The sequence below is a fragment of the Scyliorhinus canicula genome, chromosome 7 (genome assembly GCF_902713615.1).
Source record: "Scyliorhinus canicula chromosome 7, sScyCan1.1, whole genome shotgun sequence".
NCBI lineage: Eukaryota > Metazoa > Chordata > Chondrichthyes > Carcharhiniformes > Scyliorhinidae > Scyliorhinus > Scyliorhinus canicula.
The window spans coordinates 11,772,786-11,786,843 of NC_052152.1; the positions used below are offsets into that span (position 1 = coordinate 11,772,786).

The window sequence follows — 14,058 nt, forward strand, 5'->3', positions numbered from 1 at the left end:
TGGAGATTGAGGGCAGCGTCAATCAGCTGATTGAAAAAGCTCCATCAAGTCTTCACTTTGCCTGTCTCTCCCGTAATTTCCAACAGAGTCAATTGAAACTGCCCCAAGATGCGACATTGCCTGAAATCAGTCAAGCTGTTACGTCGGCAGGTACAGCATCACACTGCGCAAAATGACAGAAGTGCTTTGTACGTTTCAATTGACACCTTTGTATTTGATGCCTCTGGTAATGACAAATAGGAAGTGTCATCCCCTCGATCTAGCTGGCCTAGACAAGTGTAGGTGGTGTAAGTGCTGGGCACTGTATTCTGATTGGTCCCATATTGCAACTGCTATAATATGTGCACTTAGAATACCTTATACTTTAAATGTTTTTTCCCGTGTTTGTTATGGTCTGTGAGTTTAGAATATTTATGTGCTCGTCTGTCTCTAAAATTGTATTTACACTGCCGATAATGTCCTGCAAATAGTACCATTCTACCAAAGGGTTGTGAATCTATGGAATTCCTTGCCCAGTGAAGCAGTTGAGGCTCCTTCATTACATGTTTTTAAGGTAAAGATAGATAGTTTTTTGAAGAATAAAGGGATTAAGGGTTATGGTGTTCGGGCCGGAAAGTGGAGCTGAGTCCACAAAAGATCAGCCATGATCTCATTGAATGGCGGAGCAGGCTCGAGGGGCCAGATGGCCTACTCCTGCTCCTAGTTCTTATGTTCTTATGTTCTTATATTTACCTGTTGTATTATCTGCCAGCAGACATGCATGGCCACCATTCAACATGTGCAAATTGATCTTACTGATTTCATAAATGGCATATGCAGAGTAACAATATGCCACTACAACGAGGATTGTGCCTGTTGTATGTGAGGGGGGCTATTATATCCCATCAGGACATTACCACATTGCTGGGCATTGTCTGATTGTGGAGTGAGTGGGCAAATAAATGGCAGATGCAGTATCATTTGGAGAAATGTGAGACTATCCACTTTGGTTACAAAAATGGGAAGGCAGATTATTATCTGAATGACCATAATTAGGAGAGGGATACGTGCAACAAGACCTAATTGTCCTCGTACACTAGTCATTGAAGGTAAGCGTGTAGGTACAGCAGACGGTAAAGAAGCCAAATGTTATGTTGGTCTTCGTAACGAGAGGATTCGAGCACAGGAGCAAGGGTGTCTTGCTGCAATTATACAGGGCCTTGATGAGGCCACATCTGGAATACTGTGTGCAGTTTTGGTCTCCTTATCTGAGGCAGGATGTTCTTGCTCTAGAGGGTGAGCAACAAAGGTTTACCAGACTGATTCCTGGGATACAAAGAAGAACAAAGAAAATTACAGCACAGGAACAGGCCCTTCGGCCCTCCCAGCCTGCGCACATCCAGATCCTTTATCTAAATCTGTCGCCTATTTTCCAAGGATCTACTTCCCTCTGTTCCCCGCCCTTATATCTTATATCTTATATCTGTTCTTATATCTGTCTAGATGCATCTTAAATGATGCTATCACCTCCGCTGGCAAAGCGTTCCAGGCACCCACCACCCTCTGCGTAAAAAACTTTCCACGCACATCTCCCTTAAACTTTCCCCCTCTCACCTTGAAATCGTGACCCCTTGTAATTGACACCCCCACTCTTGGAAAAAGCTTGGATGGCGGGACTGTCATATGAGGAGAGATTGAGTCGGTTAGGATCATGTTCACTAGAGTTCAAATGAATTGGGAGGGTGGTTTCCTCATAGAAACCTGTAAGATTCGAACAGCACTGGACAGGGTAGATGCAAAAGGAAGATCCGGAAGGTGGGCGTGTCCATAATCAGGGGTCACAGTCTGAGCAGCTGATTTAGCACAGGGCTAAATAGCTGACTTTTAAAGCAGACCAAGGCAGGCCAGCAGCACCGTTCAATTCCCGTACCAGCCTACCTGAACAGGCGCTGGAATGTGGCGACTAGGGGCTTTTCACAGTAACATCATTTGAAGCCGACTTGTGACAATAAGCGATTTTCATTTCATTTCATTTCAGGATAGATCATTTGGGACAGAGATGAGGAGAAATGCCTTCACCCAGAGAGTCGTTGGCCTGTGGAAATCGTTACCACAGAATGTAGACGAGGTCAAAACATTGTATGGTTTCAAGAAGCTAGATATAGTACTGAGGGCAAAGGGAATTAAAGGATATCGGCTGAAGGCAGGAGCAGGCGAATGAGTTGTGTGATCAGCCATGATTGTGACGAATGGTGGAGCAGGCTCGATGGTTCGGATGGCCTCCTCCTGCTCCTATTTTCTATATTTCTGTGACTCCTTGCTAATTTTGAAATGTTTGAACCACTCCCAGCCTTAGCAATGCACAATTTCCAGTCTTATCACGGATCAGCCAAAGCCAATGAAGAGTGAAGTGAAAGTGGCTTATCATGCCTGCATTTGATCTGGGGCTTATTGACAATCTGGACATGTTACAGATGTTTTTGCCAATGCAAAACTATAATAGTTTCCCATCACCATAAACTAGGCGGTATCATTGATCGATTCATCTGGTGATGTGCACTGTGAGTTTCGAACGTTTCTCCATGTGAACTGTCAACTCAAATAAATTTTTACCCAGGATATATTTCTGTAGATGTGACACTGCTAAATTACTTTCTTTGAGTGATTATATCACCCACTTGGAGGAAAACTCCAATCTTTATCGCAAGGTGAATGTGCCTTGGAGAAAAGAAAAAAGACAGGTTTGCATTGAGATAGCACTTTTCTCAACCACCTGACGTCTCAAGGTGCTTTATAATCAGTAAAGAGGGCCACTGTTAGAATGTAGGGAACGCAGTGGTGAATTTGCATTCAGCAAACTCCCATAAAGAGTATTGTGATAATGACCAGGTAATCTGTACTTTTGCAGATGATTGAGGGATATCTCTTGGTCAGGGATAGCTCTCCTGTTCGTCTTCAGAACTGTGTCATGGGATTTATTTTACTTCCACTCAAACAGGCAGATAGGACCTTGATTTAACACGTCATCCAAAAGATGGTATTGCCAACAATGCAGTGTCCCCTCAGTAATGCACTGAAGCGTCAGCCATGTTTCAAGTCCAAGAATGGAATTTGAACCCAGAGCCTTGTCATTCAAAGGCAAGTGTGCTGTCAACGGAGCCACCTCGAATACATAAACAAGAATGTAAGATGTTTTGAGCTCAAAATACGTCATATGAGGAGAGACTAAATCGGTTAGGATTATATTAATTGGAGTTCAGAAGAGTGGGACGGGAACTCATCAAAACTTACAAAATTCCAACAGGATTAGGCGGGGTAGATTCAGAAAGAATGTTCCCGATGGTGGGGGAGTCATAAACTATGGATCATAGTTTGAGGATAAGGGGTAAATATTTAGAACTGAGGTGAAGAGAAATTTCTTCAAGCAGAGAGTGGCGAATCTGTGGAATTCATTACCACAAAAAGTAGTTGAAGCCAAAACGTTGTGTAATTTCAAGAAGGGATTAGATATAGCTCTTGGGGCTAAAGGGGTCAAGGGATAAGGGAGGAAGGCAGATTCAGGGTATTTAACTTGATGATCAGCCATGATCATAATGAATGGGGGAGCAGACTCGATGGGCCGAATGGCCTCCTCCTGCTTCTATTTGCTATGTATGCTTCTATGTAAATTCCTACTCATGGGATCAGTTGGGCACACATAAGACTGTTGTCGAGTCTTCGACTCTTTGTTAGCAGGCAATTCTGAGGACAACGTGGAGAGGTGATGATTTTTGATCCGGTGCCAGGGTTCACAGGATCAGCAAAAGATGCGGATGGGAGGGAGTTTTGGCGAATTATCCCTCAGCTAGCGCACTGGGTACAAAGGCGTGCTAGAGGCGAGGACAGGACAAATGGGCTCACTGCTACTTATGAGGCAGCGGTAAGTGCTTCGATGACCAATTGAAGATTGCCAAGAATGGCATGGAGGAAATATGTGGGATTCTCTCCGAGAGGGATCCAATCCTAAAATGGTGGCAAGGGAAGAAGAAGCTTTGGGTATGGCGAAGAGTTGTGGTGGGGAGAAGGGTTTTCTTTGGAGTCAAAATATCTGAGAGGAGATAAATGAAAGGAGGCACGATTGGGTAACAGGAAGGAGAGGAGACAAGGGCGAAGGGCACAAAATGGGTAAGTAGAAAGGGTGATAAGAGTAATGGACTCTGGTTCATTACTGGGCTGGTAAGGGGCTGGTTTAGTTCATAAGGCTAAATAACTGGCTTTTCAAGCAGACCAAGCAGGCCAGCAGCACGGTTCGATTCCCGTACCAGCCTCCCCGGACAGGCGCCGGAATGTGGCGACTAGGGGCTTTTTACAGTAACTTCATTGAAGCCTACTCGTGACAATAAGCGATTTTCATTTCATTCATTTTTCAGTGATCAAAGTGACTCCAATGAAAAAGAGACTCAGACAAACATAACAAATTAGGTACAGGAGTAGACCACTCAGCCCTTCGAACCTGCTCTGCTATTCAATAAGGTCATGGCTGAGCAACCTTAACTCCACATTCCTCCCTATCCCTGAAAACCTTCCACCCCCTTGTTAATCAAAAATCTATCTAGCTCTGCCTTGAAAACACTGAAAGACGCTGCTTCCACTACCATTTGTGGGAGAGAGTTCAAAAGATTCACTCTCCTCTGAAAGATAATCTTTCACCTCATCTCTGTCCTAAATGAATGACCCATTATTTTTAAACAATGGCCTTGAGTACTAGATTCTCCCACAAGAGGAAATATCCACTGCATCGACCCAGTCAGAACTACTCAGAATTTAACATGTTGCAATCAAGTTGACTCTTTACTCTTCTAAATTCAGATGAGGTGTAAAGTTGAAGCCAATTTGCACCTCCCAATACAATGTTTTGGGCCAGGGTTTAGAGAACCTCAAAGTGTATCATGGAGTTCACCTGACCCACAACGTTTAATAGATTGTGGTATGGGGAGCACATGACCCACTCTACAGGTAAGGTACAGCTGAAATAGAAAAGTAATTTTTAAAGCAAAACAATGTCTATTCTATGAACTCCTTTAAGCTTTCCTTTTAACACCCATAAGACTTAAAACACCTTTTACCAGAAGCACCTTAGGTTTACATTCACTCCTGAGAACATTTATAATTCTGAATTCACCAAATGATTAAGAGATAGTCTTTTCATGGCAGTGAGATCAACAGTACACCTGCTCTGTTTGGCTTCAGCTCCAACACTGGAAACAAAACTAAACCACACCCTGCAGCAAACAGCCTAAAACAAAAGTAAAAAACTGACAGACAGCCCAGCTCCACCCACACTCTGACATCACTGATAAGCACCCATATCTTAAAGGTACATTTCTTAAACACCCATTTCTTAAAGGTACTCTCACATGACAACAAGTTATAGTTACCCCATTTGTTGTGAAATGCTTTGGGATGTTTTAAATATATGAAATGTCCTGCATGGTGCAAGCTCTATATTCCTATCCAGATTATCTGCCAATAAATCTTTCTGTAAAGTTGATGAGTTTGGGCTTCAGGCGCGAAGAGAATTAAATCATAATATTGCGTAAGATTTATAGCACAGATGGAGGGCATTTGGCTAAGCTGGTTCCTGTTGGGGATGTTTCCAGCGCGTTAGCACAGTGGTTAGCACTGTTGCTTCACAGATACTGGGCTCCGGGTTTAATTCCCGGCTTGGGTCACTGTCTGTGCAGAGTCTGCATGTTCTCCCTGTGTCTGTGTGAGTTTCCACCGGACGCTCCAGTTTCCTCCCACATGTCCCGAAAGACCTGCCTGTTAAGTGAATTGGACATTCTGAATTCTCCCTCAGTGTACCCAAACACACGCCGGAGTGCAGCGACTAGGGGATTTTCACAGTCACTTCATTGCAGCGTTAATGTAAGCCACTTGTGACACAAAGAAAGATTATTATTATTATTATGAGCCTCTTTCCACCTCACTTCATCTCCCTCATGTCATATCCAGTTTCACTTGAAAGGAATCTAAGTTACTTGTCGCAACCAATCCTTGCCGTGCTGCTGTACATTCTATATATCCCAGAGCAATGCAGAGATGACACTCACTTCTAAGTGTACAGGTTTATTGACAAGAGTTTCAAAATATCTCTGCAATCACAAAATTTCCGCATTCAAGCTTACATCTCAGCTTCTCGTAGCTTCTGTGGAGTCTGTTTACTTTGCTCTCAGTCAACATCCAGGCTTAACCAGTCAGACACAGTGAGCATAGATCAGTTACCAGACACACAGAATCAAACTGAGGCCAATGAACCCATTAAACGTAACAGCAGTGAATTCACATTCTCAGCTCTGTGTAAAAAGGTTAATTAGGACATTGTTATCTTTCTATTAATAGCTTTGGACTCCCCAACAAGTTGAAACATCTCTAGATCTGTCCGGTCTGATCCATTCATAATTTTAAAGATTTCCTTAAGATCATCCTTTGGCCTATTTCTTTTCTAGAAGAAAAAAGTCCAGTCTGTTCAATCTTTCATGATTACAATGGCCTTTCCATACTGCCTTCTAATGGATTTGAATAGTTACCTAACACATGCCATTGAGCGTGCATGGTAAGGAAGAAGAGATTAGCTGTGAACTGCGGTTTGATACATCAACATGCGCCTGGGCTTGATAGAGCAGGAAGAGTAAATCAGAGGAGAAAAGAAGACATGTTACTGGCAATGTGGATCAGCAGCAAGCAACGCAATAGTACAAATGAGCAACGTACCGAAGACTTTTACGGATAGCAGTTCTTCCACGCTTCCTGCTTTGTTTGTCGCTCTGCAAGTGTAAGATCCTGTGTCTTCTCGGGCAATGTTCCTTATCGTCAGCTGCGTGCTGGACTTCAGTGAGTACTTTCCATCTTCTTCAATAAGTCGCCTATTTCTGCAAGGTGAAAGAGTGAAAGCTCACGATTGCAGGATTAAAAGCAAGTGTCATTTTACATCCCCTTCTACTCCAACCAAAGCCTTCACTCAGTGAAGCATCCACCCAGTGCCACGAGGTTTATATCCCTATCTGCTGTTACCACCCCACATTCCCACTTGACCTCTGCCTGCCGCAATCATGGCATCACCTCAGTCAAATGGAGGGCATAAAAATTTCAAGCAACGCAATTGAGCCCAATCAGTACCTGAAAGTGCAAAGAAGATAAAGGCTCTTGGTCAAATTTTGATGTTGAACAACTTGTCATTTCATTTCTGGCACTGTGCATCTTTATTTTAATTCTCCAGCATTTCCACTTGTTTCCTTTTGTCTCTTTTTATTGTATGCTTTCAGACAATTGCTCAGAAGAAGCCTCTGTGAGGCATTTTTTGTCCAGAAGCCATTCTTCACTGATACAATGCAACCAGTGACAGGCATTTCATGCTGTCTCTAAAGGGAGTGATTGCACAAGGAAAGTCTGAAATTGCTCTGTGCATCAGGAAAATATCAATCTGTTCACTTGAACCTCCTTTCCCACTTTAACAAAAGAATTGTGAGCAGTTTTGGACCCCGTGTCTAAGGAAGGATGTGCTGGCCTTGGAAAGGGTCCAGAGGAGGTTCACAAGAATGATCCCTGGAATGAAGAGCTTGTCATATGAGGAATGGTTGAGGACTCGGGACTGTATTCATTGGAGTTCAGAAGGATGAAGAGGGATCTTATTGAAACTTACAGGATACTGCGAGGCCTGAATGGAGTGGCTGTTTCCACTTGTAGGCAAAAGTAGAACCAGAGGATACATTCTCAGACGAAGGGATGATCCTTTAATACAGAGATGAGGAGGAATTTCTTCAGCCAGTGGGTGGTGAATCTGTGGAACGCTTTGCCTCAGAAGGCTGTGGAGGCCAAATCACTGAGTGTCTTTAAGGCAGAGATAGATAGGTTCTTCATTAAGAAGGGGATCAGGGGTTATGGGGAGAAGGCAGGAGAATGGGGTTGAAAAAATATCAGCCATGATTGAATGGCGGAGCGGACTCAATGGGCCGAGTGGCCTAATTCTGCTCCTATATCTTATGGTCTTATGAACTATTTTGAAACAAGGGGCTGGATTCTCCCATCCCACCTGTCGCACGAACGCCATGGGCAAGCAGCGTAGAATGGAAAAATCCATTGACCTCAGGCGGGATTCTCCGGTCGCTGGGTGAATGCGACCAGAGAATCCTGCCCTCAAGATCTTCTGTAAAATGGTTGGCAAAAACAGTAGCTTGCATTTATATAGCATGTTTAATAGAGAGAAGCATCCAAAGGTGCTTCACAAACCAAAGGGAGAGGTATTAAGAGTGGTGACTGTGGATGCTATTAAAGGGGGAGGCTGGGATGGAGGGGGAATAATTTTAAGTGGGTAGATTCAAGAGCTTAGGGGATCAAGAGGCTGAGGTATGGCTGCCATTGATGGAGTGAAGGTAGTGGAGGTGCATTGTTGAACGAATGCAGAGATCTCCAAAGGTGGCAGAACTGGAGAACCAGGGCTGGGGAGCCCGACGTTTAAGTTGAGATGTTGCTGGGCTGGGAATCATTGTGGGTCAGTAAGCACAGGGAGTTAGAACACGTCCAGCAAGGTTATGAATGCACCCAGGTTTATAGAAGGTGCAATGTAGGAAATCAGCCAGGGATGGAATAGCTGAGTCTGGAGGTATGGAGGAGGGTTTGCTGGGACTGCTGGGGCACGGTGTGAATCAAATAAGCTCACAGTAGTTGGGATGGGCATGGAATTTGGAATAAAGTTTGAATTGGAAAGGAACAATAACATCTGGCTTTGGTTGGATAGGTGAGTGTTAAATCAGGTGAGGGCTATTGCACTTAGCTGGACATGTCAATTAACATTCTGACTACAAATAAATGAATCAATTACAGATCTTAATTAAAATATAAAATCATAAATGAATGATCATTTATGAGTGGGGGGATGGGTGGGTCTGTGGTTAACACTATTGCTTAACAGTGCCAGGGACCCGGGTTCGATTCCAACCTTGGGTCACTGTCTGTGTGGAGTTTGCACGTTTGCGTGGGTTTTCTTTGGGTGCAGGAGTTTCCTCTCACAGTCCAAGGATGTGCAGGTTAGGTGGAATGGCCACGCTAAATAACCCCTTAGTGTCCAAATGTGTCCCAAGTTAGGTGGGGTTATGGGGATAGGGCAGGAGAATGATCCGAGGTCGGGTGCCCTTTCACGGGGTCGGTGCAGACTCGACGGGCCGAATGGCCTCCTTCTGCACTGTAGGGAGTCTATGGATTCCATGGATATGAATGAAAATATTACGAACATACAACCAAGTAGGCCATTCGACCCTTCAAGCCTGCTCCGCCATTTAATAAGATTATGGTTGATCAGATATCAAATCTGCATCCACCTGCCCCCAGTAACGTATCGCCCCCTTGTTTACCAATAATCTATCCACCTCTGCCTTCAACATATTCAAAGACTCCGTTTACATCACCTTTTCAGGAAGAGTGTTCCAAAGACTCACAACCCTCTGGGTGAAAGTGTTTTGCCTAATCTCCAATTAAAATGGGCGACTCCTAATTTTAAACCTCCCCCCCCCCCCCTCATTCTAGGTTCTTCCGTGAGAGGAAACATTCTCTTTACATCTACCCATCAATTAATAACTGATTAATCATATACATTTTCAGCAACTGACATGGATCACTGAGTGTTTGTCAGCACTATAAATTTTTAGTGTTTATTGCTGATTGGAATCAATTAAAATGTTGAATACTGATATGCATAAATTAACTGGTGAGGAATCAATTGAATTGCTGATAATTGAATTGAATTGATGAACATGTTAATCACTCCTGTTAATCAATTCTTCACTGCTCTGCTGAAAAGAATGTGCGCATATCTGGTGATGACAGCTACAGGAAGAGATATGATGTCTCTTACAGTAGGGCAGCCTGCCAACACACACTGCCAAAATGGCCAAGGCAGACATGCGAAGCGGGAGCACTTGAGAGGGGTAATCGATCCAATGAACCGTAGTCCAGCTGGAGTCACTGTGAGAACAGGAGGAAAGCTCATTGGCCGAGCCTTCCTGAAAGTCACCGAACCCGGCTCTTCGTTCTCACTTCGAAACATTAACAAGGTTGAAAAGCTGGCATCCAGAGCGTTTTCAGTCAAATTACACACCACTGCAGCCCACTCTGAAACTTCCACTTCATGCATATACATTTATTAGCAGGTGTCCCTGGGTTTTGGGAGACAGATTTATTACTCTGACTGCTCAATTGTATGTTTATCTCCCGATAATAGTACACTATCTGTCAGATATGATTCATGTCCAATTATAATTGACATCTATCGTTGCTTTATGATATGTTTGTGCTTCCTCCTTCTTACGCAGTAAATAAACCCTTGCTACGCCCAATAAAAGTATAGTTAAGCTGGTTTACTGAGTTCATATAAAAAGCTGCTCAGCATTCCCAATGTTGACACTGAATATGTTGTTGCTGAGCACCTGACTGAACCCGTAATCTACTTCGCTGGGTTACAAAGTGATTTTGGACACAGCGTCATGCTAAACCTCTTTAATATTGTAAATACTGCCATTTCAGAATGCAGGGTGCGCACAAGAGAGTAGCATCATACAAATTGGACAAGAAAAGACCACACTGATCCTGATCTTGGACCACTGGTGGGGGCAATAAATACTCAATATCGTCTCCATGCAGAATCCGAGTTGTGAGCTCTGGACATTGTCTGTTCCTCGGCAACACCAGCATCATGTCTGTTTCTCCTCTAACCCCTTGTGTCAACCACGAGTGAGTGGGAGCACTTCACAGTGGAATAATTTTCCCCGCGTTCTGGCCAGTATGTATCCTTCAATACACTGTCAGTACCTCATTGCTGTCTGTGGTAGCTTTCTATGCGTGAATTGCTGCTTCATTTTTCATTAGTTGTGACGTACATTGGGTCATCCTGAGGTCATGAAAAGCACTATATAAATGCAATTTATTTCCTTTGTCTGAAACTGAAAACAGCTGAAAACAGTGTTTGAAATCTAGTAAACCAAACTGAGCTTGAAATTCACCAATTGTCGTTAATGCAGAGTAACTTCAAATTGAGGAATAGTACAGCACAGAAGGCCATTCGTCCCATCGTGTCCATGCCAGCTCATTCCCCTCAGCACTGCAACTTTCTCTTCTTCAAGTTGACATGCAATTCCCTTTAGTTATCCACCATCCTTTCAGGCAGTGCATTCCACATTTCAACAAAACACTGGGTAAAATCTTTATTTCTTATGCCACCACTTTAAATGTTTGTCTTCTGGTTCCCAAGACTTCTCCCACTGGCTAACATTTTGCACTGTATTTATGAAAAAAGCTTGATGACTCTGGCCTTAATCAAAATCTCTCTTTAACATCTTTAACATTTTCTGTTCCAAAGAGAACTTCAGTTTGTCTAAACCTTCACGTAACTGGATTTTTCCTTCCATGCATCATTCCAGTAAATATCCTTTGCGCCCTCTCTAAAGGTTCAACACTCTTCCTAAAGTGAGTATCCAAAATTAGCCAGTACACCAGCTAGATCCGAACAAATGTTTCATACTTTGGTGTATTACTCCAAGCTCTACCTATAGAGCTAATGACCCATCTGCCTTTTATAAGACCATAAGACATAGGAGAAGAATTAGGCCACTCGGCCCATCAAGTCTGTTCCGCCATTCAATCATGGCTGATCCCCATTCTCCTGCCTTCTCCCCATAACTCCTGATCCCCTTTTCTTTAGTCTTCACAACTTGTTCTGCTTCCATCAAACACAATAATGTTTTTTCTTATTCATTTTTTATGGGATGTGGACACCGTTGGCAAGGCCAGCATTTGTTGCCCATCCCTTATTGCCCTTGGGAAGGTGGTGATGAGCTGCCTTCTTGAACCGCTGCAGTCCATGTGGTGTAGGTACACCCACAGTGCTGTTAGGGAGGAAATTCCAGGCTTTTTACCCAGTGACAGTGAAGGAACGTCGATATATTTCCAAGTCAGGGTGGTGGATGACTTGAAGGGGAATACGCAGGTGGTGGGGTTCCCAGGCATCTGCTGCTCTTGTCCTTCTAGATGGTAATGGTTGTGTGTTTGGAAGGTGCTGACTAAGGAGCCTTGGTGAGTTACTGCAGTGCACCTTGTAGATGGCACACACTACTGCTACTGTGTGTCAACGTTGGTGGGAGGGAATGTTTGTGGAAGGGTGCCAATCAAGCGAGCTGCTTTTTTTGGATGGTGTCAAGCTTCTTGAGTGTTGTTGGAGCTGCATTCATCCAGGCAACTGGACAGCATTCCATTACACTCCTGACTTGTGCCTTGTAGATGGTGGACAGGCTTTGGGGAGTCGGGAGGTGAATTAGTCCCACAGGGTTCCTAACTTCTGACTTGTTCTTGTGGCCACAGAATTTATATGGCTTGGCCAATTTATATTCTGGTCAATGGTAACCCCCTGGATGTTGATAGTGAGGGATTCCGTGATGGCAATGCTGTCAAATGTCAAGGGGCAATGGTTTGATTCTCTCTTATTTTGAGTCGGAAACATTAGGGACCTTCAAGCATCTATTGGATAGCTACATGGATCACGGTAGAATGATGGGTTGTAGATTAATTTGTTCTTAATCTAGGACTAATGTTTGGCACAACATCGTGGGCCGAAGGGCCTGTTCTGTGCTGTATCTTCTATGTTCTAGTGGAAATGGTCATTGCCTGGCACTTATGTGGTGCCAATGTTACTTGGCACTTGTCATCCCAAGCATAGATATTGTCCAGGTATTGCACGTGGTGCATGACACACTTCAGTGTCCGAGGAGTCGCAAATGGTGCTGAACATTGTGCAATTACAAATAAACATCCCCACATCTGCACTTATGCTGGAAGGAAGGTCATGGATGAAACCGCTGAAGGTGGTTGGGGCCGAGGACACAACCCTGAGGAACTCCTGCAATGATGTCTCGTGACTGAGGTAGTTGACCTCCAACCACCACAACCATCTTCCTTTGTGCCAGGTATGACTCCAACTAACGGAGAGCTTTCCCCCTGATTCCCATTGACTCCAGTTTTGCAAGGTGCAGAAGTAGGCCACTCGGCCCCTCGAGCCTGCTCTACCATTGAACACGATCACAGCTGATCTGACTGGGGTTTCAACTCCCTTCACTGTCTTCATCCTATAACGCTTGACTCCCTTGTCAATCAAAAATCTCAGCCTTTACGTTCCATGACCCCGCCCCTACTGCTCTCTGGGGAAGAGAATTCCACAGACTAATGACCCTCTGAGAGAAATAAATCCCTCTCTTAAATGGGAGACCCATCATTTTTAAACTGTATCCCCTCGTTCGAGATTTCCCAACTTGTACCCATACCCTTCCAGGTTGCTCTGTTCCTCTCTAAAACTGTGCCATTCCGTTTATATTGCTTCTGCCCACTCTTCCTACCTAATCATTTCACACTTCCCTTGTTTAAACTTTAGCTGTCACGTTTCTGCCCTTTTCACTATGTTCTGCTCTCCTGAACTATGCTATTATACATGCGTTGACATTATGCCCTGGGAGCCCAAGATCATTAATATATCTTAAATGCACATTCCTGAAAAGCAATGAGCTCACTACACTGCCCGTATTTCCGTCCCTTAGCCAACATCATACTCATACAGCCACAGGCCACTTTATTCTATGGGCTTCATTTATTCTCACAAGTCTATTATCTGGCACCTGATTAAATGCTTTTTGAAAGTTAATTTAAACAACAGCAACTCCATTGTCCTCACACACCCTCTTTTAAAGGGTGCTCCGATCTCCGTTTCAAATAAAAGGCTCACCTTCCCCCCCCCCCCCCCCCTCCCCCACCCCCTCCACCCCCACAACAGGCATTGGGGCACCACCCCAAATGCACGGGGATGACCCCTCCCACTACACCCCCCCGCCTCGCCCAAGACATAAGCTCACTCCCCACCACCGCACAGAAGGGGAGCCATCCCCATGGGGCTCCCCAGAGAACCCGCCACAGGCATTGCACCTTGGCAGTACCAACTTGTCACTGCTAGGGGACAATTCCAGTGGGCTTGTCCCTCACCACCGATAAGACATAGGAGCAGAATTA

At 44.3% G+C, this 14,058-nt stretch overlaps 1 protein-coding gene across 1 annotated transcript in view; it reads right to left on the bottom strand.

Moving 5' to 3' along the window:
• Window positions 1–14,058, bottom strand: part of ncam2 (neural cell adhesion molecule 2) — a 1,376,879-nt gene that overhangs the window by 204,468 nt on the left and 1,158,353 nt on the right. Inside the window, exon 7 of the mRNA XM_038801391.1 lies at window positions 6,733–6,890. Within this exon, the coding sequence (XP_038657319.1) occupies window positions 6,733–6,890 (158 nt within the window). The remainder of the gene's footprint in view (window positions 1–6,732; window positions 6,891–14,058) is intronic.